This window comes from Durio zibethinus, chromosome 23 (genome assembly GCF_047325235.1).
Source record: "Durio zibethinus cultivar Kanyao isolate XHJ-2024 chromosome 23, ASM4732523v1, whole genome shotgun sequence".
In the NCBI taxonomy this organism is placed as follows: domain Eukaryota; kingdom Viridiplantae; phylum Streptophyta; class Magnoliopsida; order Malvales; family Malvaceae; genus Durio; species Durio zibethinus.
In genome coordinates this window covers 12,663,846-12,691,587 of record NC_143184.1, presented here as the reverse complement: position 1 = coordinate 12,691,587, position 27,742 = coordinate 12,663,846, and the positions used below count along the sequence as shown (strand labels likewise).

The 27,742-nt window shown below is 27.0% G+C and overlaps 1 protein-coding gene across 1 annotated transcript; it reads right to left on the bottom strand.

Annotated features, from left to right (window-relative positions):
* Positions 1 to 18,538: 18,538 nt before the first annotated feature.
* Positions 18,539 to 21,487, bottom strand: LOC111313599 (uncharacterized protein At1g66480). The gene is made up of 2 exons (XM_022914273.2): positions 20,805 to 21,487; positions 18,539 to 18,788 (listed from the first exon to the last, which is right to left on the bottom strand). Exons 1-2 carry the CDS (start codon positions 21,399 to 21,401, stop codon positions 18,732 to 18,734), a joined length of 654 nt encoding a protein of 217 aa, XP_022770008.2. The 5' UTR covers positions 21,402 to 21,487; the 3' UTR covers positions 18,539 to 18,731.
* Between the last annotated feature and the right edge of the window lie 6,255 nt (positions 21,488 to 27,742).

Below are 27,742 nucleotides of genomic sequence, written 5' to 3'. Positions count from 1 at the left end.
GTCTACTTCATTGTTCAGACTCTGAATTTTCCACATTATCATCCTACATAGAAAGGACAACAACTTCAACTACTTGATCGTCTTGGCAATAAAAAAATTATAATGACAAATAAATCAAAGAATATTTAAAGTTACAATTAATCTTAAAAATCCTAATAAAGAATAAATAAACAATCTTAAAAAAATAAATACACAAAAGCCATAAATTTTGCAAAGCAAAGCAAAGCAAGAAAATAAAAAAGCTAACAGGCTATACCTGCTATAAGAGCTGACAACGGATGACTTAAGGAACCAACTGGACAACTAACGATGATCGATAGAATTGAGAAAGACAATTGAAGGCACTACGATGAAGGGAGAGTGGCAGAGATAAGTTAAGGAAAGAAAATGAAAATGGGTTTAAGGATTCCAACGTAGGGTAAAAAATGAGAAAAGATTTAAGGATATCATTTTTATCCACTTTATTGACATATTATCGATGGAAATTCTGTTTATAAACTTTTTTGTTTTGAAAATTGATTTAATTTAATTTTTTTCCAAAATAATTTATCAATGAATTATTCTATCGATATTTTTGCTCTAAATTTTCCTTTTTCCCACCAATAATTTACCTATAGAATACTGACAAAATAGTTTTCATTGGCAAATCCCATTGGTATTCTTTCAGTAAATATTAAATTAATATACAAGTATGTTCTGTTGGTAATCTATTGGTAATTACTGATGAAAATTTTTCATCGATAAATTTCCATCATTGTTGAGCAATTTTTTGGTAGTGTTTAAAATGTTTAAAGTATCGTACAAATATAGTCTTTTAATGAGTGAACTCAATAACATAGGTGGTACAACCTCAAGTTCTAAAGTTACTGAGATTGAATTTTCTACTAATCCATAATTCACATGGAGTGGTTGTAATTGAGTTGGAGGATATTCAATTCAATAAATAGACAATTGATAATAATACTTCACCCCAAAAGTAATTTGTAAACTCACTTGGGCCAATATTGACCTACAATTTCTAGAAGAGTTTTATTTCTTCTTTCTACAACACCATTTTATTGTGGAGTCATTAGAATGGTTATCTATCTATTAGTATCATTTTCATTACATAACTATCTAAACTAGTGAAACAAGTTATATCCACGATCAGTTCTTTACGCCTTAATGTTTTTATTTAATGGATTTTTCATTAAGCACACATACTTTGTAAAACATTTAAAACTTCAAACTTGTGAAGAATCAAATAGACAAAACTAAACGTGTGTTATCATCAATAAATGTGATGAAATATTAACCTCTATTGTATATCCTTACATACATTGGGACATAAATATCAAAATGTATAAATTGCAATGAAACTTCAACTTAATTTTTTTTATCAAATGGTTTTCTTGTCAATTTCCTTGCTAGATAGATTACACATAGTGGTTGATTAATCTTATCACATAGGGCCTTATAATTTCTCTTTTGCTAATCTATACATTCTTTCTTAATCCATATGGCCAAGTCTAGATGCCTAACATTCACATTAATATTGATATCACAAAATCATTTAATAAACATCCAAATCCATATTGATTTGTTTTAAAAAAAAAATCCATATCAATGTTATTAAAATTCAAAGCAAATCTTAAACAAAGAAGAATAATGATAGAAACTAAATTCCATCAAATATCAAGAGCATATAAGAAATTATGTATGATGAATTTTTTTTCACCATATACATATAACTTGTAGGTGTCAAAGCTCTTTACTTTAATCTTTTGACTATTTCTTAGATACATACAATTTGCTTATTAAATTCATATGCAAAATGACTCTTTTTACCACAACTAATGCACTTGACTTTAACTTTGTTCTTTTTAGACTGAACCTTGGGATCATTATTTTTGCCCTTTTGACCACTCTTTGATCTTTTAAGAGATTTCTCCTTGTTCCAACCATGTGACCTGTGTTTAAAGCTCATAGCTTCTTTTGAACATGTGATGCCACATACACTTAAGTATTAGGCTTAGATGTTTTTTATACAATCTTTCTCTTATTACTGATGACTAAAAGTATCATTGAAAGTCCTTATACTCTCATTATGGCTTAGGTATACCTTTATGTGCTTTCAATTATGTGGCAAAGACTTAATAACAACTTAAACCTCTGTTTATTTATTAGACTGTGATCAACATTTTTTTAAATAAACTTTATTGTCAAGACACTTCATATCTCTTTTAGCAATATCATGCTACCTGAACTCATGCATGATATAATTATTCATAGTGTTTAACAACGTAATGCGAACAGTGGAGTTTTCTCTATCTAGCCTTCACAAGCTTTTAGACCCTTTTATGTTCGGCTATATTCTTATACTTAGGCTCCACTAGGATAATATTTAAAATTTCAAAAACTTGTTGTTCTTTTAACATATATTGGATTTTCATATTCCATGTTTCATAATTATACCCATTCAATAACCATATACATAAATACAAAAGCTATATTCAAAGGATAATTCAATCTTGAGAGACATGCACTAATTAATCTCTAACATTGCACACATTTATTTTGTCACAATGTCACAAAAAAGTAATGACAATCATTCACATAAAAATGAAACCAAAAGGTCACTATGTTCATAATCAAGTTCTATTTTAATGTGTTTAATTATCACTAGTTTATTTCATTATGCATAATCAACCATTTTAAGATATAAGAAATTATCTTAAAACTCTCACTAACCTTAAGGTTATCTTCAATCAATAATATAAATTAATTAAAATTCATATAGATAAGTCTCATATAACGTGTACATACTAAACACATGAAAAAATATCATCATTAAACATACGCATTGTTTATTAAACTATACCTCAATTAGTACATATAACTTGTTTAGTGACTATGATGGAATCTATAAATACCTGTGACAACTCCACATTGTTGTTAGCCATCCATGAAGATCCAAGGATTTTGTGTGTCCCATTATAAAGACTTAGGCCAATAAAAAAGGTCAAATTCCTCTTTACCCCTTTTTCACAAAATCACAAAATTCTTTTATCAAAGTTGTAATATTAGGATGTTTCCTCTTATTAGACATCTAAAGAACTTTGAGAAGATTCTTTTGTCTTAATGTAAGAATTGTATCTATTCAACATCATATATATATATATATATATATTTAGATCCTCCTTACATACATGTTACCTTACAAGACAACTCGTTAATTTTGTTGTTATCACCTAATGATATGACACACAGTATCATCATCAGATCCATTTGATGTTGCGCTAATTCTATTAACAACTTTATGACACTTAGAATTGAGCCTAAGTCTTTATAACAATAGGAGTTCTCACAATCATTGTTATGATTTTTTGTAACATACATATAAGAAATTTTATGAACACACACAAGTTTCATAATGATTAAAACATATTTTAATCATTCTTGTGTTTTCATACTCTTAAAGTTAATAAAAAACTATCAATTTTTTTTAAAAAGCTTTCTTTATTTTTAATCTGTTGAAAAATCATGTAGGACATTCGAATTCTGTAAGAAGGTATTCAAACACCTATTCAAAAAATAAGTTAAAAATTAAAATTTTGTTAAGGTATTTAGATGCCTTCTTAAGCATTTGAATGCTTGAGTTTTGAAAACTAATAACTTCATCCAAAATAATCCAACCAATAATGGTAACTTGTAGTTGAATGTTTTAAAACATTTATAATAATTTTCTACAATAAAATTTTACACTTTCATGTGATACTTTCATATATTTTTAAATGCATTTCGATAAGAACTCAATAAAATGTCAACAATTTTAGTGTTTTAAGATAAATATCGAAATAACCAGCAATCAAGTCAACTTGGCTTTGATACCAATGAAAGATAATCTAATAATATATGACAAGATCATAATTTGAAAATAATGTAAAAGACTTTCTTGTTTGTTGAAGCATAACTAAAGTATTTTTTTGCACTTAACTCACTGGTCAGAGATAAGATCATGTATTCAAAAGTTATTCACTATCCATAACATATGTCCTTAAACACCTATGCAAGAGATTCTTTAGAAAGTTTCATTCTTTTTGCTGATCATTCTCTTTTCCTATCTTGATTTTTATATAATTTATCACATAATCCTATACATGAATGACATTTATCTCATACTATGGATAAATACTCTTTCATACCATTTTATCATGGCTAAATATCATGTAAATATTAAGAAAGAAAAAGACATAGTAAAACCCTTTTTCATCATTTTTATGCAAATGTTCAAATGCCATTCTTTTCTTTGCTAAGGGAAACCTTGGAAACAAAGGTCAGTTTTACTTGGTTTTTAATTCAAAAATGAAATCTCATTAACTAACCATGGTAGTTTCTTTTAGTAACATGTGGGATTATCCTCACCCATTATGGGCGGTTATTCCAACATAGTTAAATATGTTATATCTCGATAGTGATGTCATTAACACTTACACTTAACATTACATATGGTTTCAAACAAGTAGTCATTTATACAAACAACCACATTATCACTTATAAAAAATAAAAAGAAGTCAATACCAAGCATGCAATTACTCTACAATTGCTTTATTTTTTTCTCCTTTAATCAGCTTCATTTTTTTTTTTGAAACACTTCGCTAACTTAAATATTTGAACACATCTTAAAATCCAAATTCCAACATTTATTAACTTTTTCTTTTTTTTTTCAAATTTGACAAACTTACCAATTCAACCTCTAATAAGTTTTACTTTCATCAAATTCATAGATACCTTAACAGAATAATCCTAATAAAATTTTTTTTTCTAAATCTAACAAATAGTAAAATATTTATTTGTCTCCATACAAAATTCAAAAGTAAATAAATTGTTTAGTCCTTATATTAAGTCTAGACAAGAGCTATTATGAATCTTATAAATATCATAGATTTAAGATTAACACCAACTCACAACAAAAGATTATTGATAATACTCAAACTAAACAATAATTACTATCACTATTGAAATGGTTGATTTTGTCAATTGATGTAACCTTTGTTGGTAGCAATAGCTAAAGTTTCATGTGAATGATCATGGGAAGTTTGAAAAATAAAGTAGAAGAGTTTGTGCTGCACTAGCTATTTGAAAAATTATTTCATCTTATGTAAGTAAGTTTTTAAATGATTTTTTTTTTTACATTAAAAATGAGTTAATATTATTGAAGGAAAATCTACAACCATGCTAGTCATTCTTTCTATGAGCACCTAATTTGGCTAGGGAATCTACAAAGTGATTGGCCTTTCTATAAATATGAATAAAAGAGACTTTACTCACCCTAGAGTAGAGGTTACACAATTTGTTAAAAACATCTTTGTATTTCTAGGGACTAGTGCCTACTTTGTTGAAATTTTACAAGTGAAGTTAGCACAGAGTTAATAGGATAATATATACTCTTTAAGTACAATATACAAATAAAAAATTAAATTCAGAGCCTAGTTTAGTTAGTTTATGCAATCATCGTTAAAATGCAACATTTAGCAAGTATGATTTTTAAATCCCTTCATTTGTAACTCTTTTTCTCTATCTTCAAATTATGATCTCTTTTATAAAAAAATAATTAAAAACTAAGTAAAACTTGTGTCAGTCTCATTTTGGGATTCAATATTTGAAGGTTTCAATTTATGTGTCTATTTTAGTTTTAGGGATTTAGGAATTTGTTCTAGAGTTGGGACTTGTAAGTTTTGTCTTAGATTCTTACAACTTTGAAAGTTTTTTTAGGGTCCTAATTTGATTATGATCTTGTTTGGAGTCTTGGTTAGTTTTTGGGTTTTGGGTTAATCTAAATTTTTTTTTTTATTTTGGGACTTTGGAATTGCTATTTTTTTTTTAAAACTTGCTTTGAATTTTCATGATTGATTTAAATTCTGGGTTTGTTGGGATTTTTATATAATTTGCTTTGAATTTTTGAGCTTTGTATGAATTTTTTGGTAAGAAGATGAATTTTTCGATGAGTTTCACAATGGCCAAAGGGATTTATGATGGTCAATTTTTGGTTTAGGCATCGAAATCAGGGTGGCCTGACATCGAAATCAGGGTGGCCTGACATCAAAATCAGGGATTTTGGTCGACAATTGGTTTTTTTGTTGGGATTTGAAGAAAAGTCAAAGAAAAAAAAATCAAGTTAGAGAAAGAAAGAGAATTCAAATCTAAAGATAGAAGTCAGGACTTGGCTTTTATATAAGAGCCTAAATGACACCATTTAGGGAAGCCCAAGATCTACATGCAACCTATCAAGACCTGTATGCTAACTCCTTTAGGATTTGACTCAAGCACAGGTAGGAGTGTAATCGATTGAGTTCAAGTTGATACAGTATTAAACTCAACCTCGAGCACCTCGAGCTCAATTCAAAATTTAAGGTTGATTAAGTTTTATTTTTTTAGCTTGCCTCGATTCGAGATAAAAATCGAGCTACTCAAGCTCGTTCAATTAAACTCGATTAATATGTAAAAATAAGCTTGGTTCTTATATTTAACAAAAGCTTAATTATTTGTGCTCGAGCTCGAGTTCGAGATATTTTATTAATTAAAATAATAAAAATATATTTAAATATAAAAGCTCAATTAAGCTCGTGAGCTACTTGAGCTAGGTATAAGAATGCTCAAATTTGACTTAATCGATGAGTCAAGCTACTCGAGCTCGAGCTTAACTCGATAATAATCGAGTCGAATTCGATTTTTATTCAAATTAAACATAAGTAGCTTGTGAGTACTAATATATCATTTACAACCCTAAGCGCAGGTTTTCATTTTTCTTTTTTATTTTATTTTTGTTTTATTGATTTATTTTTTTTTTCAATTTTTCTTTTATTTATTTTTATTTATTTATTTATTTGTTAATTAAATTAAAAAGGATGAGGAAAGGAAAAAGAAAAAATTCTAGTAAAATATGATTATTTAATGTTTGAATGATAATATTATTATTTGCATGATTATTAATTATTTATATGATTATATTATTATTTGCATGACTAATAATATAATTGCATGATTATTGTCTAGTTGCATGATTATTTATTAATTGCATGATTATTAATATATTTGCATGAATATTTATTGCATGACTTATTTTATTGATTTATGCATGATTTATTACATAATGCTTTTATATTTATTGCACGATCGTCTGGCATGATTTTTGGTATGATTTTTATATTGGCATGATATTTTGATGTTTGCATGATTGCATGATAATTTTGATAGAATTTTTATATGATAATGTCATACAAATAAATAAAAAGATTGGAATTGATTTATTTGCATGATATAAAAACCATCATTGATTAATGCTTAGGTAAGATAACGTATAATTAATGAGGTATCAATTTTAGGCGTAATGGGATGCTAAAACTTTTCTTACATATAACTGACACTTGAACTTAGTTGTATTGATATAGACTAGAACCTATTCTTTTTAGAGACCTTTAGTTTACATTTAAGATAATCTCAAAAAGGTAGATTTACATAGGTGACCAATCACACCTAAATAAAAAAATTTGGTGGTGACTCCATAATTTTTATGTCTAATGGGTAGGTTCTCGAATCTAAACGTTATGACAATTTGGCAACTCCATTGATGACATTAGAGAATTAAGCCATTAATTAATTGTGTGTTATCTTAAGCCTTGCTTTGATGGTTTTATTGTGATTATTTATGATTCTCATGTGTACTAACTTATTTGTTTATGATTTCTTATTTGTTTGTTTTGTAAATTTTAATTTTTTATATGTACCAATTTATTTGATTATTTGGGTTGGCAAATCTCTTTACACACACCATATTTGTATTCATGCATAAACTCTAGATTATAGCTTTATTTTTTTAGGAAGGAGTAAAGTACTTATGCTTATGGGATGTTAAACTCCAATATAGCTGGCAAAATACTCTCACTCTAATTAAATCTTTTTCGCTGGTAGCCTGTTATAGGTGAGAATTGAGGTGCCTTATTAGTCTATAATGGTTGATGAAATAAAGAATAATTTGAGAGCTTTTAGACCATCAAACCTTTGAACAAAATATGTAAATCAGAATCCAAGCCTAAGTTGGAGCCTTACCTTTTCCTTTGTTAGAAAATCCTAAATATGACACATAATGAGACATTTATTAATATTCTACTTGTAAATTTATATGTTGTTCCTTGTATATATTATGTGCATACTAACACTTTCTTTTATTGTTTGTGCATGCATTTACATCATTGGATTCATCATAAGGAGTGATTCTCACAAAATAATTTTAACAAAAAAAATTTAATCACATCCATAGAAAGCCTAGCAAAGTCCCTTATGGGCCTGAAAAGCAAGCTAGAGGAGTTAAAACTTGCAAACAAAAAGTTTAAAAAGGAAATTTAAGCACTTAAATAAGAAAGGGATAAATGAAAGAGTCTGTTAGCCAATATTAACACAACACAATTATCTATCACTCGTGAGCTAGCCTAACTTATGAAAAAAAATGGATAGTTACAAGCAAAGGCGCAAAAAAGTGAGGAGGCACTCCCTAAGGTACAAAAGTACATCCAAATACTAAATGGAGTTTTGTTGAAATTGGAACACAAATGGGGTTGTGAATAAATAATGTGACAAAGTAAATGAGGCATATGTGAAAAAGCATAACTAATTGGAGTGCTTGCTTGACCAAATCACTATGGCTATTTACAAAGCTAAGGACATGGTAGAAAAGATTGAAGAATGGAAGATAAAGGTGTCACTAGTGGGAGCATATGGCCAAGAACTACTAGATTTTCTCAATGAAGTACAAGGTAATATCAACAAATTATGGATTTTTTTCCATAATAAACTTTAAAATTTTCATAGATGTGATATTAGATTTGGTTAAAAATAACTTTTAATTCAATAAAGATTTTTCTTATTAATAATTGTTATATGGTAAATCCTCCTTATTGCATTTATGTATTCATTCTCATACATAATTGAGATTTTTTTAAATTTGCATGATAACAAGTCATCCTAATTTTTTAAAATTATGGTAAATCAAGGTTCAAAGATAGCTCAATCTTTGAAAAATTTGAGGCACTATAACATTAGATACCAAGCAAAAATCATGGAAGAAAAAATACTATACATTTTTGAAAGCTAAAAAGGCACAAAAAGAAATGAAGAGGCAACTGGAGATGAAAAACATGAACAAGGGAAAGAAAATGATGGAAGAGATAGTGATCTAAAAAGAAATTGATCCATTATATTCTTCTAGTTTTAGTCCATATTCAGCTCAAGCATCTAAAGGGGCCAACACCAAATGTCATTCATTATAAGTTATCCCTATGTGCATGTTAACATACCTTCAAATGTTGCTCCTACTCTTGTTCTTGAGTCAAGACATCTGATTCAACCTAAGTTTCAAATTTAAATGACTCAAAGGAGTAAGAAAAGCTGAAGATAAGCCTTGTAGAGATAAAAAAAAGACTTTAGATCCCAAAAGAGAGATCTCATTAAAGAGAGGCTTAGAGCCATTAAAGGGATAAATTTTTATAGATCAATGGATACTGCTAGATTATGCCTGGTTTCGAATGTTGTGATTCCACCAAAGTTTAATGTGCCTAAATTTAAGAAATATACTAAGACCAAGTGCTTTATAACACATGTAACAATGTATTGCCACAAAATAGCTACATGTGCACATGATGAAAAGCTACTTATTCATGTTCTTCAAGATAGCCTTACTGGTTTAGTTGTAAAATTGTGTGTGCATTTGGATAAGTCATGCATACGTGGTCAAAAGAATTGGCAATGGTTTTTATTACACAATACAAGCATATTATAGATCTGGCACCTAATCGTATGTCTCTCTAAAGCATGAAAAAAAAAAGATAATGAAAGCTTCAAAGAATATGCCTAAAGATGGAGAGATTTTACTGCCTAACTTTTATTTATCAAAACTCTCAAAGCTTCTTACTATGAGAGGATGATTGGTAATACCACTAAAAACTTTGCTAATATGGTAATTTCTGGGGATATTATTAAGAATGCTATTAAGAATAGGAAGCTAGAAGGTGGTGATGTAGTTAATTTAAAGAAAAAGGTTGTATTGAAAAAAAAAAAAAGATGCACATGTGGTAATTTATGAGGGGCAACAGGTTGGAGGCTTCAACCTATATTATCCTTATCCAATGTACCAACCTTATTACCTAACCATAACAACATCTCCCCAAGTCCTCATGTTTATCAACTAGCCATACAACCACCTAACTTTACACTTACAATTCAACTAACTTCTCAATCTAAGACTTGGGTGAAAAAAAAGAAAGCTCCTATATATCTTATTTTTTCTTCCATTTTGCAATTTTCATAAATAATAAGGTATTTTGCAAAAGTTTCAATACCTTAGTTGTGGGAGAGCATTTTATTTTTAAAAAGTTTCAAAGCCTCTATGAGAAGAAGCATTGGTGATTTTTTTTTTTTTTTATAACTGAACAAAATAAATGGCTTTTATCTTTGTACAATTTTCGTTTCATAGAAAACATGTAAAGATGGACAGCTATAGACACCTTATTTTATTTGAGAAAATTTTCAAAATTTATTAGATTTCGAATTTTGATTTGATTGTGCAATTTGGCCTTGATACAAAAGTTGAAGTTTAGGCCCTGGATTAAAAATCCAAAAGGTTTTGATTTTGATTTTAAGTTTAACTTTAATTCTAGCTTTAATTTTAATTTTAACTTTAATTCTAGTTTCAGTTTTAATTTTAATTTTGGTATGATTTTATTTTTAGTCAAAAAAGTCAAAGGAATCCAAAAAAGTCAAAGTAAAAAAGTTAGAAAAAAAGAAAAAAAAACCATGTGAATTTGTAAATATGAAAATTGGGAGAACCTTGGATTCAATTTGTTCTTAGGTTCGGATTTTAGATTCGACCTTAGATCTTGAATTTATTAATCTGATATTTTCGGAAAAACTTGGTCCCTAAGACACGTAGAAAGGGAAAGAATCATAAAATTGAATCTCATAAGAAGTCCTAGATTTGATAAGACTTAGAAATTTCCAAGTTCAAAGGGATTTAATCCCTATATAAACAACCCTAGTCGAGAATCAAAAGGAGAGAGAAAACAAGAAAGCAATCAAAAATTTAGAAGCAAACACAAAAGCAATTACTACAGTTAAAAGTATTAAAATTTTTTGGGTTTGGTTTTTAGTTTTGGAATTTAGCGTTAGAAGGTTTCAATTTCTAGTTCTATTTTAGTTTCTAGGATTTGGGAATTTGTTATGGAATTGGGACTTGTAAGTTTTGTCTTCGATTCTTGCAATTTTGGAAGTTTTTCTAAGGTCTTAATTTGATTCTCATCTGGTTTGTAATCCTGGTTAATCTATCAGTTTTAGGTTAATCTAAATTTTTTTGAAGTATTGGGACTTTGGGATTGTTGGGTTTTTTTTTTTTTTTTTTTTGGAATTGCTTTGAATTTTCATGATTGATTTAAATTCTAAGTCTACCAGGATTTTTTTGGATTTTGAATTATTGGGTTTTGTATGAATTTTTCAATAAAAAGTTGAATTTTCAATCGAGTTTCATTGCAATTAGAGGGATTTACAGCTGTTGGTTTCTAGGTTCTTTGAAGTTTTTAGGTTTGGCTTGAACTTTTTTATGCTATTTGAATTTTTGGGCACCAGAATATGGGATTTTGGTTGGACAATTGGTTTTTCCATTGGGATTTAAAGAGAAGTTAGAGAAAAAAATCAAGTTAAAAAAAGAAAGAGAATTCAAATATGAAGACAGAAGTTAGGACTTGGCTTTTGTATTAAGGTCAAAATGACATCGTTTAAGGGGGACCCAAGCGTGCAACCCATCATGGCTAGCATGCTAACCCATTCAAGATCTGACCCGAACGAAGGTTTCCATTTTTTTATTTTTTATTTTCGTTTTATTTTTCTATTTTTTCCTTTGTCCTTTTTATTTAATTGTTGATTAAATTAAAAAGGATGAGGAAAAGACAAAGAAAAAACTCAGGTAAAATATGATTATTTAATGTTCGCATGATTATATTATTATTAGCATGATTATTTATTATTTGTGTGATTATATTTTATTTGCATGATTAATAATATATTTGCATGATTATTGTTTACTTGCATGATTATTAATATAGTTGTATGAATATTTATTACATGATTATTAATATTAATTGCATGATTTGTTTTATTGATTTTTGCATGATTTACTGGATGATTTTTTTTATATTTATAACATAATTTCTAGTATGATTTTTATATTGGCATAATGTTTTGATATTTGCATGATTGCATGATATTTTTTTATAGAATTTTTGTATAACAATGTCATGTAAATAAATAAAAGGATTGGAATTGGTTTATTTGCATAATATAAAAAACCATCTTTGAGTAAGGCATAGGTAAAATAATGCATAATTAATTTGATATCAATTTTAGGTGTAATAAGGTGCAAAAACCTTCTTTACACATAACTAACTCTCAAACTTAGTTCTATTAACATAGACAAAAATCTATTCTTTTTAGGGACCATTAGTTTACACTTAAAATAACTATAAAAATGGTAAATTCACATAAGTGGTCAATTACATCTAAATAAAAAAATATTAATAATGACTCCATATTTTTTGTTTCTTATAAGTAGGTTTTTGAATCTAATTGTTATATCAATCTTTCATTCCATAAACTTAATCCATGATTGAAACTTCTCATATTCTAGGATCTTGGAACTTTGAATAAAATACTCCATAGACATTAAAATTTATGATGATGATGATGATGATTATTATTATTATTATTATTATTATTATTATTATTATTATTATTATAGGAATTGCAACTTACGAGACAGAGACTTAAAAAGTCTTTATTTATAGTTGAGCAATTAATTAATCTATTTAAGTGCATGCCATTACCAAGATCCAAGGTTTTTGGGGTAAGATGATCCATAACTTAATTTATAAGGCTATGCTTACCCGTCTTTCCCTCTCCGAGATAAAATTTTTTTTTTCTCCCTTTTGTTAATGTTAAGGGATTGCACTTGTAATTTATAAGGTAATGCTTATTGTTCTTCTGTTACCTATCCAATCTGTTGTTTGTTTGTTTATTCCTTTATTTATCGAATTTCACAATGCACTCACATTACTTATTTTGATATATCATTCTGGTCAAAGAAGACTTGTCTTAAATTATATATGCTAAACTAATTAATAAATTTATGCATATAAACAAAAATATCTATAACTATATAACTATTTCCTCCAAATTTGGTTTAACTATAATTATTTAAATGTGGGGATATTCTATTATGGGTTTACTATTTGTTGACTATAGTGTATATATTTTATACATTGTCAGTGAATCGAACGATGATATCTCATTAATGAGATGAATCAGATGATGCCGTCTCATTAATAAATAAGTTTTTAAAAAATTAAATTTTTTATATTTTTTTCAAAAGCTGATATTTACTCATTAATGAGTTAGCATCATAGTGTATATAATCTATACATAAATTCTATACATTATCGATTAACCGATGTTAGGCATCTTATAAAGAGTTTATATTTGATGTATTGTGAATATATAGATTCTATATATTGTTAGAAAAATAGATAATGTTATCTCATTAATAAAGACTCTTAAAATAAATATCCAAAACCTTAATTTTTTAAAAAGATGTTTTTGTCATAAGTTGTCATTATTTAGTTCATTAATAGAATATAGAATTTACATACCGATAGCATATCAAATATAAACTATTTTAATAAATAAATTTTAAATTGTAAGAGTCCTAAAAACTAAATAAACATAAATTTTGTGTGAATACTTATTTTCTCTTACCTTTTGTTAATTGTCAACATTCGCTCACCTTCCTACTATGCAACCCTCTGCTGCCCATCTAGCAGGGGTTCAAGTTTCCACAGTTGTAGAAGGTTAGGCTTGGATTAAAGGTTTAGGAGGTTTTGAAGTCTCATGGATTGTTCACGGTGTATGTGATGGAACCTAAGGAATTGTTTGAAACGATTTCTCAAGCTCTCGTTTCAACAGTAGATCGTGTCTTAGGGAGTACATGTCCATGTTGTCACACCTACAGAAGTAACGGAAAGAATCTTGAAGGGAAGGATGAATTGAGTGCAGCCAGGTGTCTTCAAGTTCACTGCCAAACTACAAAACTTTCGGTTTATTTGTCATTCGCTAGTGCTCGAATTCGATGTACTCTATAAATTCTAAAAAATTGAGTAAGGTCTAAAAAAAAAAAAAAAGAATGAACCCTTAAAACAAATTCACTTGAAACTTTTAAAATTGTTTATTGTGTATGAGATTTTTTGAGGCCTATGGATGGTTTTACATAAGAAAATTTTGTTTCATAGAAGATAATTTTGGATTAGAAGTGTGCAATTTTTTTGCTTTTTGATTGCAAATAATTAATTTTTTAATTTAGGATATAATATTTAATATGGATGATTATTTCAAAAATTACGATGATTTACACAAATAGATTAAATTACTATATTTAATAAGCATTTGATAGTATTATGTGACAATAATCTTAAATTACCAAAAGTAATTAAATCATTACTTATTAAATGAACAAATACATCCAAAAAGGGGAAACTATTATCATCAAGGCAAATGATTTTTCAAATTAATAATATTCAAATTACTTATTTGATATATGAATTAAAATTTTAAAAACTTATTTGCTTTAAATATTGTAATTATTTCAAATTATAAATTTTTCTATTTTTAAATTAATATTCATTATAATAAGTTCAAAAATAATTTATGTTTTTAAAATTTTTAAAATTTTTTTATATTTTATATATAATATAATTGTTATAAGTTTTATTTTCTAATTAAAATAGTTTTTACATGATTTATAGTGCAAAATTTAATTTATCGATCGATATATATATATATGTTTATTTAATAATTTAATTATTTTTTATCATGAAATAAATAAGATGTTACTAATATTTTACAAATTATCATTTTTAAATAATACTTAAATTATTAACTTATGTAACTATTATAATATATATGGTTATTTTAGTATTTGTGAACAAAATAACATATAATTTTTAGTAATATCAAGCCAAATGCTTTTTAATTTTTAAAAATTAATGATTGTTAATCAAACAAAGCGATTCTAAATCACAAGTGATAAGATCATCGTAATAACGAGATAATCTTAGTGATAAGATTACGATATTGATATTGAAAATAATATCAAATACTACCTAAAGTGAAAGAAAATAAAAAATAAAAAATTATTTTGTCTCATTAAATATTTAAAAGTTATGTATAATTGTATGTTTATTTTGTTGGACTTGTAATTTTCAAATTTTCTCCTTGAGGTGTCTACATTTGATTAATTGATAGTGTATAAATTTTTAATTAATCTATTTAATTGTATGCCATTGCCAAGATCGAAGGTTTTTGGGGTGAGGTGATCTATAACTTAATTTATAAGGCTATGCTTATCCTTCTTGTCCTTTCCACGATAATTTTTTTCTCCCTTTTATTAATTTTTAAGGGATTGCACATATAATATATATGATCATGCTTGCGGTTCTTCTAAGTAGTTATCCACTCTTTTATTTATTTATTTATCGAATTTCGCAATTCAAACCCGTTACGGTTACTTATTTTGATATTTGTTATGGTTTAAAGAAGACTTATCTCACATTATATATGCTAAACTGATTAATAAGTGTACGTGGCATAAACACAAATGATCTATAACTATATAATTATTTCCTCCAAATTTGATTTAACTATAATTACTTAAATGTTGGGTTTTTAATTATTACTTATTGTGACCTCATCACAAATATAAATAATACTAATAAAATAAGTAATAGAGTGAGCTGCATCGACTGGTGTGTATCTTAATATTAAATTTAAACAACATTTAAGATTGTTTTAAAAACTTATTAGATATCTGTTGATTAATCGGAAGTCTTTATTTATGCTTGAGTATCTAACACTCCAGTCAAAATTAATCAGTTCCAATCACAGTATTCGATTTCCAAATTTTTTTTTCTATTTCAATTCTTTTATTTGCTCTATGTTTTAGATGTAAAATATCGTACTATAGTATCTAATCTTCAACTGGCCAAAAAAATTTGATCTATTCTTTATAGGGTTCTGATTCGTGCTATAATTTTATATATGTTTTGCAATTCTATTTGCGCTTTGGATCTGCCTCCCTAATTGCTTAATTAAGAAAAAATAAAAAAGCAAATAAAAATATCAATAGATTTGCAAGTTGCAAAAGCCAACAAGTTAAAAAGTAATTATCAAAATTAATTTAAAATTTAATTTAATTGATTTATATAAGATAACATTCAACAAATCATGTGATTCAAATGCTAATACTTACAGTTTTTTTAATAAAAAATGTCATTATTAGAATAATTACTTAATAATTTATTACTTTATTCAAATGGATGCGGTCATTAATTATTTCTTTGTTTACCAGGTACCGTATTCAAGTTTTTTCTTCGGCAAAAAAATTCCAAATCTGAATTGATGGTATTCAGTGAGAGAGGTAATTCACAATATCTATATCTAAATTGGGTCAGCATCTAATGTTCCTTGTAAATGAGAACAAAATATTAAAAGAGACAGATGAGAAAAAAAAAACAATTTTTTAAAGAAAGAAATACTTTAAAAAATCATGCCAAAAAAAAAAAGCAAACAACAATTTTTTTATATTTAAATTTTAATAATTAAAATAAAAAATTTAATATTTTATCAATAGACTAAATTGTTGATAAAATCCCGAAGTTTTTAATCCTACTACATATATAATAATATTTTAAAACAATATAAAATAATTAAATGGATGGACTGGACCGAAATTGAGCTCGGCTTAAAAAAAAGGGCAGAGTTAAATAGGGCAAATCCGGAACTGAGTTCACCTCATGGACACCCGTATGGACCAATAACTTCGATTGTTTTTTGGCAGATAATATCTTGGAGCTTGATTCTTCGGTAAAAGACACAACAACCCTAAATCAAATGGCCCAATTAATGGGCCTGATATGCTCTATAAATACTGAGCAACAAAAATAAGAGGGGGAAGCTATGGTCCACTTTTGTAGATCGGATGAAATTCAATTTTGCTCCACTTCATTGCATGAGTGTACTCTGTCTTAATTTAAATGTCTTTGCTTTTTCTCTAAAAAACCTTTTTTTTATGGTGTTCAAGTGAGTACAGGCTAGAACTTTTCATTGATTTTCTCTCAGAGCCTACGCTTATCGGGTTCATGGCCGGAGCAGCTATCATTATTTTCTTTGTTGAAAAGCTTCCATGAAATTGTAGTTACTTGATTTCGACTACTAATCCTTATCCTTTTCTATTTCCCTAAACTTGCTTTACAAAAATCACATTGTTGTAAAAGTTAAAAGTCAGAACAAATAATAAAATTATTTCACTGAAGATTATTTCACTTAATAATACCTTTTTGGGTACATCATTTTTACAGAACAATACTTTTATCAAAAGTTCTTTTAACTAAAAATTATTTTACAAAAAATACATTATCGAATATTATTTCATCAAAAGAAAGTAAAAATAATCTTGGGATATAACAAAATTCTTGGTTAATTTCATTGTTGGAAAGCTTCAGAGAATTTAATTAAGTGAATTATATATAAAAATACTTTAGATTTTACATCTTAATCTTTCTTTAAAGTATTAATATTTCTTTTTTTCCAAAACAAGTAATAATTCTTATGTTTACTATTAACTATCACCATAAGTAAATTCTCAATAAATAAAGTATTAACACTCTTATAACTTTAACTTTTACTACCATTTTTATTCAATACTCAAAATACATATAACTTCAATTTTTACTACCATTTCTATTCAATACTCAAAATATATCTCTTATTCTAAAAGCTAAGGCCCTATAAATAAGAGTTTTTAGGACTTTTGAACTTTTTGACAGATTTCTTAAATTCTCCCAACAAATTCTATATTTCCCAAACTTACAAATGCTGGTAATGACTCCAAATGGAAAGGAAAGAATTGAACATGAATGGAAGAGGCAATTGAAAGGAGGTTACTCTCAATACAAAATCATCAAAATCCCTTCTTTTCTATCCATTATAGAAGCCTACTTAGACTAATGATTTAGTGAGTTTGAGCGACAAACTAAGTAAAAAAAAAAAAAAAAACTTTAATAAGACCAAAATAATTTAATTTGCAGCATTTGTGACTTCATGTGTCTTGAGTGTAATAAGCAATGGGTTGGCTTAAACATTTTTGATCCAATTTGAAATGTCAGTCGTCGCCCCTCTGTTCCATTTTCATTTAAAAAACCGAGAATATTGAAACGTTATTATAAGGGCCCGCATTTACATTGGATATGATGATTTTTCTATCGCTAAATTGAGTTGGACTAGAGTTAAACTCCAAGGATTGCAAAATTCAATCCAGCTAGAAGCCATCCATAGCCCAGCCCATATATTTTTTTCATTTTCAGTTTTTTTTTTAATTAAAAAAAAAAGTAAATAACAAATAGCAAAAATATCAATAAAAACTTTCATATTTATAATAATCTAAGTAATTATAGATTTTCTCTATAGGAAGGTCGCGAACAGCTACCAAAAAGAAAATTTTTTCAAATAAATATATGGCATGTTTACATGGGGCAGCAAAAGAAAAGTGTAATAGCTAGTTATGGGGCTTGATTCTGATTTGCTTACTCCAATTTTGGCTGCTATTATTGATTGGCTAAACGAATTTCTCCATCTTCTTGCGAACTAAAACTCACTCGCTTCTGCAAATTTGAAATGCAAAATTATTAACATTAATTTTTAGTTGATTGAATATAACGTTTGAACATGACATATTGTATTGAGAGTAAAATTTTAATATGCTGTAGCAAAAAAAAACAAATTGACTATTTGCACAAAAAAAAAAAAAGCAAATTGAATATGACAAATTGGGAATAAAATTAACAAATTAGAAAATTAATGAAGAATAGATCAAAAATAAAAGAAATTTTTTGAAAAGTTCAAAATTCTAGGCTTTTATATCTTTCGGCATTTTTCTCTCTTGAAACAAAGAAAAGGCAAAAGGAACAAAAGAACAACAGTAAAAAGGTTTAGCTTGACCAAAACTTTATATATATATATATATATATATATTAAATTAATGAATTCAAAAGTCAATTTTGGGTTCTTTCTATTTTGGTTGCTAATGGTTGATTCTAAGTTAGGATTTGGATCATCGAAACCAAGTTCAATTCTAGAATTCATGACATTATAATAATACAAAAACAAAATATCACCGTGAATCACGGATAGATCAATATACAAAAACAAAATATCACCGTGAATCACGGGTAAATCAATATTGTTCTCTTTCTTCATCACCAATGGCAATTCTTACAGTAAAATTAAAAAAAAAAAAAATCGTTTCACATTATTTGTTTGTTTGATTTTTATGGTCAAATTAAATTAACTTCGACTATATAGTGTGAAATTAAAGTTTTAAAAAATAAGTTTGAATAGTTCTAAATTCTAACTTCTACACTTATAATTTTCAAATTTTCTATCTGAAATTTAAATTCTATATTATATATTATGAAAAATAATGATAAAAAGTTAATTTACTATTTTATCTAAAAAGTCAAACATTAAGAAACAATTAATTTAAAACATTTTGCATATAAAAATTGTTAGATTTATTAAATGAGTTTGAATAAAAAATAAGACTCAATTTAAAAATGAGTCTAACCTTGACTCCAACATTTAAGGCTCGAGATAAAATTAATTTGGATCAAATTATATAATATATATTTTTTATATTTATACATATCATGTAATTATATGTATGCATATTATATAATTTATATTATGAAAGCATAAATATATAAACATGTTGCGCAAATTTCAAAAAGAAATTTTAAGTTATTCATAGTTTAAAATTTATTTAAAAAGTACAAAAGATTAAATAAAAATATCATTTTTTTTAAAATAGTTATCTCCTTAGATTATACTATTTGATAATTTGAACGAGTATAGATAAAATTTGAAATCTAAATTATCAAATTAATTTAAATTTAAACAAACAAATAAAGTGTTGATACCATATTTAGATCCAATCTGAACTTGGTCATGACATCTCTATTCACATATATAAAGTGGGGGAAAACTACAAATAAATCATGACAATTTTGAGGAACAAATTGTGACCTCATAAGTTAGTGATAGATATATACTTTCATGGTGCCGGAAAACAAAAAGTTTATTTATTTATTTATTTATTTGGTTAATGCTTACACATCAAACAAAAGAAAAACGGTCAGATTAGTTTCATAAAGTTTTCAATTGTTCCATGGTCCCTAAAGGCTAATATTATAGATTTTGGTAAAGTGACATTTCTAGAATTGGTGAGTAATAAAATATCACACATTTGAAACTATTCGTATTTTGCAGATATCTAAAGTTGACCAATCTTCTGGCTAGGTACCAAAACGACAAAGTTCCTTGATCGCATGCATTGCATCAAACCATTTATCTTATTTTAAAGAACGATTTTCCAGCAATTAAGCCCACTAAAATATGCCTTAAGTATTCCAAATTAGCAACATGTAGGCCCAAAATCCATCCAAAATTCTGGGGTTAGCCTTACATATGCACTACATATATTTTCGTGCAATAAAGTTTACCTAATTTTCCAGGATCTTTTAGTTTGAAATTGATTGAATTAAATTATGGAACATAAAATTTTTTTATCAATTTTAAAGAAAACATAAAATATTTATCAATTTTAAAGAAAATTAACATACCTCACGTGTGGCCTTAAAATTTTCTCCAATACCACCACGGCCTGGTTTCGATGGTGCTAGCCGGTGCATTTGGTTATCGATATCGCCGCCGGTGTTTTCCATATAAAGATCAAGGATCTTCTCAGCCACCTCTACACCATCTCTGCTCTCCTCCACTAACTTGGCCATTTGAGACCTGGGCAACCTCATTTTCACGGTCATCCCCCTGGAACCCGGTCCGAGTCCATCAGACCCAAGACTCGATGATGGTCTAATCATGGAAACGTCAGAAGCTGATCTCCTCGACAACATCAAGCACTCCAACCTGTCCTTAGCACTCATATGAATCCCTCCCGAACGTACCCTCCTTGGTGCCTTTTCTTCAGGAAACTTTGGCAACTCTACCAGGAAGTAAATTTTCTTAGGCTTCAAATCCTGTTGTGGCTCTAATGGCTTAGCCCGAATTCCAAAGTGCTTTACAGCCTCTGAATCCAACAAAACATGCCCTGGATAATCCTTAACTACATCCCAAGCTCGAATTGGAGTCTTTAACTTGAATGTTTCCCCATCAATTTTCATCACCTTTGCCTTCTTTCTTCCTCCTATGCTGTTCCCCATTTCCTTGTAGTTAGTATACTACAGAAATGCTCTTCTTGTTTTCACCCTGAAGTCGGTATAGAGTTTTATTTTTAAGGCATGAAATTTATATATGAAGATAATTGAAAATGTTTAATTGCTGTGGGAAGCCATAGTGTGAATTTGGAGAATTCTATAAAGATTCCAAAAGATATTAGTTTCATGATGACTTTTTGTGAAAAAGTGGGCAAACTCAATTCCGTTTAGGACGTTTTCCTGTTTTGATTGGTGGAGACAAAGAAAAAGGCAATTGATTTGGCCAAACCAACGTTTAATCACTATAGACTTTTTCCTTTTTATATTTTGGATGTTAAATTTGGCCATTCAGCTAAAGTAGTGGGTCGATTTCATATTAATGTCACATCATTTCCATGAAAACTAAGACGCTGTGGGTTGTAAGAATGGGACTCCAGTGGGCGTGGTTGGATAACCTTAGAAACAAGGATAAGAATGAATTCGAAAGCAAAAAGGGTAATATTTGGGATTGATCAAGGCTAAAACGGGAAAATTGACAATGACTTGATCTAGTTAGTGATGTGGTTTAGGATTAATATTCTTTAATGGCGATTTAAATCAATCTTAGTTTGTAATATAAGAATAAAAAAAAAATCGTAAATGTTAAGATTTGAATTTTAAGTTTATTGAATATCATTTCTTAAAAATAATTATATTATTCAACTAAATTTAATGTAATTACTCCATTATAAAATTGTCATTTTAACTTTATAATGTTTGAAATCGACATCTTAACAATTAAATTTTGATTCTCAATTTGAAATGTCGAGTTTCAATATTAAGATAGATTTATGAAGGTTACATTTTAATTCAAATTTTACATATATAACCAAAAAAATTATATGAAAAGAAAAGGTGAAACCAAAATTAACTATTAGAATAATAAATTCTTTTAGGTTGCATTTGGTATGACTTTTAAAAATTATTATAATAATTTAATCACCGAAATAATCTTATTACTAAAATGATCTTATCAATTGTAATCTGGAATCACTTTATTTCGTTAAAATCATTAATTATTAGTAATTAAAGATCATTGAATTTAATATTATGTAAAATCAAATATTATTTTATTTGAAAGTATCAAAATAACCATGCGCATTAGAATAATTACACAAGTTAATGATTTCAATATTATTTAAATATAATAATTTGTATATAAAATATTAGTAATATTTTATTTACTTCATAATAAATATAATTAAATTATTAAATTAAAAATATATTTATTGATAGTAAACTAGTTTTTTATAGTATAAATTATGTGAAAAGATATTTGAATTAGAAACTAAAATTAATATATTAAAATGAAAGGATTATATTACAAATAAATTTTAAAAAATTTAAAAAATCACACAAAATATTTTTAAACTTATTATAATAAATATTAATTTGAAAATATAAAATCATATATATATATATATATATATATATATTATAACATACATAGTTACCAGATAAGATTTATTGAAGTGGATACTTATGTGGACAAATTTTTTTGACATGTAAGAAAATTATTAAAATTTATCTTTATAATGATACGTAAGATTTAAAGATATTTATTAAAAGAATATATTTAAAAAATTATTTAACCATTCAAAACTTTCAAAATTTAGTCTTATTTGTATATTAAATCCAAAATTCAAATATGACTTAAAATTCAATAGTTTTAACATATCGTGGTTTATTGACTTCTTTGATTTTTTTTATACAGCCTTTTAATTATTTGACTTATCTTGGTAACTACTAATTATCCGTTTGAATTTTTTTGTTTCGATAATTGCCAACTTTTTTACCGTCATCTCTTGTATGATTTTAAATGAAAGGTATCTTATCTAAATTTAAATTTATAAGTAAATTTTAATTTAAAATTACATAATTTATCATAAAGATCATGGCATTATCATTAGAATTTCTTATTAACTCTTAATTTAAAACTTTAGTATTAAATTAATTGTTGCTCCTAACGTTTCTAATGCTTACACAATAGATGGACAGCCTGGTGATCTCTACCCCATGCTATCAAAACAGTAAGTGATTATGAATACATATCTCCATGCACGTACTCCATATCCATGCACGTACTCCATAATTTTTACATGTTAATTGATGTTTAATTTAATGATGTGGTTTCCCATTATGTACAAACTTAAGGTGGAGCAAGGGAAGATCTATCTCTTACGTGTTATCAACGCTGCACTCAACAATTAACTTTTCTACAAGATAGCCAATCATAAGATGACAGTTATCGCCGTTGACGCTAGCTAAACCAAGTCTTATGTCATCGACTTCGTGGTTATCGGCCCTGGCTAGACAGTCGACGTTCTACTAACCATCGATCAGTCAGTTTGGTCATATTACATGGTCGTAAGACCATATGCAAGCACAACTGGTGTACAGTATGAATTCCACAACATGCACATTATTTTTATTCATTTGTTTTCCTTTTACAGCACACATTTTCTAACAATTTTCATTTCTTTTTCAAGGGTTTTCATCAAGATTTTAGTTTAGTTAAAGTATGTCAATACCTTTTTATGATTTCCTTTTGTCTTTCAACTTTATTGTTTCAATATTTTGTAGTATTTTGATCAATATCACAATTTAATAAAGGTATGTCAATTCCACTTTTAATAATTCCACAAAATGCATATTATTTTTTATTCAATTCTTTCTTAAGATATTTCAATATTTTTTACTTAAGTTATTTCAATATTTTTTTATGATTTAATTTTCTCTTCCATTTATTCAATTCTTCATTCTTCTTTTTTTTTTTTTTTTATACCATTTCTTAAGATATATTAAAATTTAATAAAAAGTAGTCATTGCATTTTTTATAATTTAATTACATTTTTTTTTATATTTTTAGCTTGAGAAAAATATGCAATCTTTCTATGGACTCTCTCTCTCTCTCTCTCTCTCTCTCTATATATATATATATATATATATATATAAATTCACAGTCATTGGTGATGCATTGTATGAAAGTCTTATTTTTTTATGTTTTTTTATTTGATCTTATAACATCATTTTTCTTGAAAAAGTGTATGTGAATTATCCACAGCTGAAACTTAGTTTCTCTTTTCTTTACAATCTTCAAAGAAATTGAAAAAAAAATAAACATGCAAAAAGAAATGAAGAAATGTTTGCAACATAATCACCCTGAGAGCAACCACTCTAAGAATAACAAAAGAGTCTCTAAAATAATAAAGAACAAGTTGAATTAATAATAGAGGATGTACATAATCAAAACTTTTTTTTTCTTATTTGATGTTGTTGTTGCAATGGTAATATTAGTAATTATTTTGTGTCTTTTTCTTCATAATTTAAAATATATATTTTCTCAATTTAAAATCACACACATTTGTTGAATTAAATTTAAACAAATCTATCACTTATGATTTATTAACAATCTCTCATTTCTAATTTAAAATTGTAAACAATTATCTTTTTCACAAAAAAGAAGTTTTAGCATTTTTGAGGTATTTTCTATTTTTAATTTGCGGTAAAGATAGGTATATCAATTTAAAATTGTTAAATTTCTAATTTAGTATATCCTTCATCTAGGTTAATTGTAATTGATGGCAACTTTTTATTGTTTTCTTTATTCAGATTGAATATCATATTTAGATTTTTTTTTTTTTGCTAGGTCGATTCTAAACTTGTGGATATTCCTATTAAAGTGCTATTAAATTAACAAGTCATGAATCATACTATTTTTTATTTTTTTTAGACAAATGAATTTTTTTTTAATTTTTATTTAACATGTTTATGTTATTTTTATATTAAATGAAAATTAACGGGTGAAAATCTAAAAAAAAAAAAGAATATAGTAATTATTATTATTATTATTATTATTATTATTATTAAATTCTTTTAATTTTCTAATTCAAAATTGGTAATAATTCAACCTCAATAAATCAAAATGACGATCATTTTATAACCTAACTGTTATATATATTTTATATATACTTTAAAAATATAAATTAAATACTATTAATTTATGTATCTATAAATATTTAAATAAATAAAATTAATTCGTGTATTGCACGGGTCACAAACTAATTATAATATAAAATGATAATAATTAATTTTAAGAAATAAATTTTTAATTGACATATTATATGAGTAATATTAATTATTGTTACCTTTATATATTTCACCCTAATGATAAAAGTTTCTTATACTTTGAATGGAAATTAGATTTACCACAAGCCAGTAAACTAATCACTTTCGGTGATTCAAAATCACTACCATGTAGGATTATTAAATTGTTACTAAATACAGTAATCTAATCACCTTATGTAAATCATTATAATTTTTTGAATGCAAAAGCTATCCTATTGTTATTCCATCCATGATTTATATACTATATATATAAAGACTTTACAAATATGTTTACGAAAATTTATCTGTATTAAAAGTGAAAATTAAATATGAAATTATTTTTTTTCCTTGAAAAGATGAAGTTATCATATGTTTAATACATGATTATGCGAAAAAAATATTAATTAAATTTGGAAGTTTTCAGACCGTAAGTAGATAAGGTAATAATTCTAATTTTTCCTAGAAATCAAGACATAAACTGATGCAAATAAAATTGTATCTTTTTTCTAGATCATAAAAGAAAAATACTTATTTTTCTTTTAAATTTTAAGCGAAACGAAACAAGGGATGTAAAGTTATTAAATCATGACATAAACCTAATTAATGGAAAAGTTGCTGCTAAAGTAGAGCTTATAAAAAGGGGTATTTCGGTTATTAATTCTGCCCTTTTTTTGTTATTTGGATAGAAAATTCGAACCATTTTTTTTTTCTCAACTGCTTCGACTCTTTGAAAGTTTGGATATGTTGCTGCTAATTTTGGAGGGTTAATTGGGTTGTCCCTACGGAAAAAGTTTCTTATTTTCTTTCTTGGCAATCTTCATCACCTTCTAAATGTAGCGATGGAATTTGGAGAACTCTTTTCTTTGCTGTCACTCGGTCTCTTTGGCTCCATCGTAATGATACGACTTTCAATGGAAAGCACACTCATCTTATGTAGGTTGCCGATACTATCAAGGTGCGCTTTGCTTATTGATGTCAAGGTAAATGGGCTTCTTTGGCTGCCTTGGATTAATGACTTCTTTGACATAATTAACTAATCCAGAAAATTTTTGAGATGTACCTTTATAATATATATATATATATATATAAAATAATATATGAAAATTTACCAATTACTGACTGACAAGTATCAGGAAAAATAGGGTGTGCAGCAAAAATTTTTCATTCAATTTTTTTTTTTTTTTTTTTTGTTTTTCAATCTTTGGAAGTGTCCATGAACATTCTACCCAATAACATGAATTCGCCTCTGCAATCCGTATCTCGTCTAAAACTTCTGTTACCACTACCCGTTCATTGGTGTCATGGGTTTGCCTGCCCCCAATCGGTTTTATGAAACTTAATGATGATGATCGTCTTTGGGCAAGCTAGGTGCTACCGTTGTAGGTGATGTTATGCGCGATCATTGCAAAGTTATGAAAGGAGTTTTTTCTAAGTCAATTGGTGTGGAGATTCTAATTATGTTGAATTCATGGCAACCAGTAGGGACTCGCCTTTTCTTCTTCTGCTTTGGCCTGCTCTCACTTTATTATAATTGAAAGTGCGTGTACGAATACAGTTCTCTAGCGTCCTCCCATTTCGTTGTTCCATGGCGTACGAAACTCATTTCGAACATAATTGAAACATGCTAGCCAAAGTCACGGATTTCTCGAACCGTGATCTTGTTGTTTGGTTGTAGTGCCTTTAGTCTTTTGGGTCTCCTTCATCTGGTGCCTTTTTTTTTATTGTACTTTAATCATCTTTTTAATAAAAATTTTTCTTGCCTTTCAAAGATAATAATAATAATAATAATAATAATAATAATAATAATAATAAACGAAACAAAGATGAACCTAACGTGGATCTGTTTTCATGCTGGTAGGTATTAATTTGGAAAAGTTTGACATTATAGACAAGCCATGCATGGAACTCGATCAAAAACCGCGGAAAAACATATCCTATATTCCTTTATTTAAGACTTTTCACATACTAAAGTGGATTAGTTTTGCACCTCTTTGTTTTTGCAATGACAACATGTGTAGGTAGGTACATTATTATTTTTTTGCTGCAGCTGAAAATAAAATTAAAAAAAAGTTAAGTTTTGAATTTTAAATTTATTAAATACCATCTTTTAAACATGATTATATAAATTATTTAAACTAAATTCCAAATTTGATAAGTACATTATTTCAATTACTTCACATTTATCTTAATAAGAATGATTC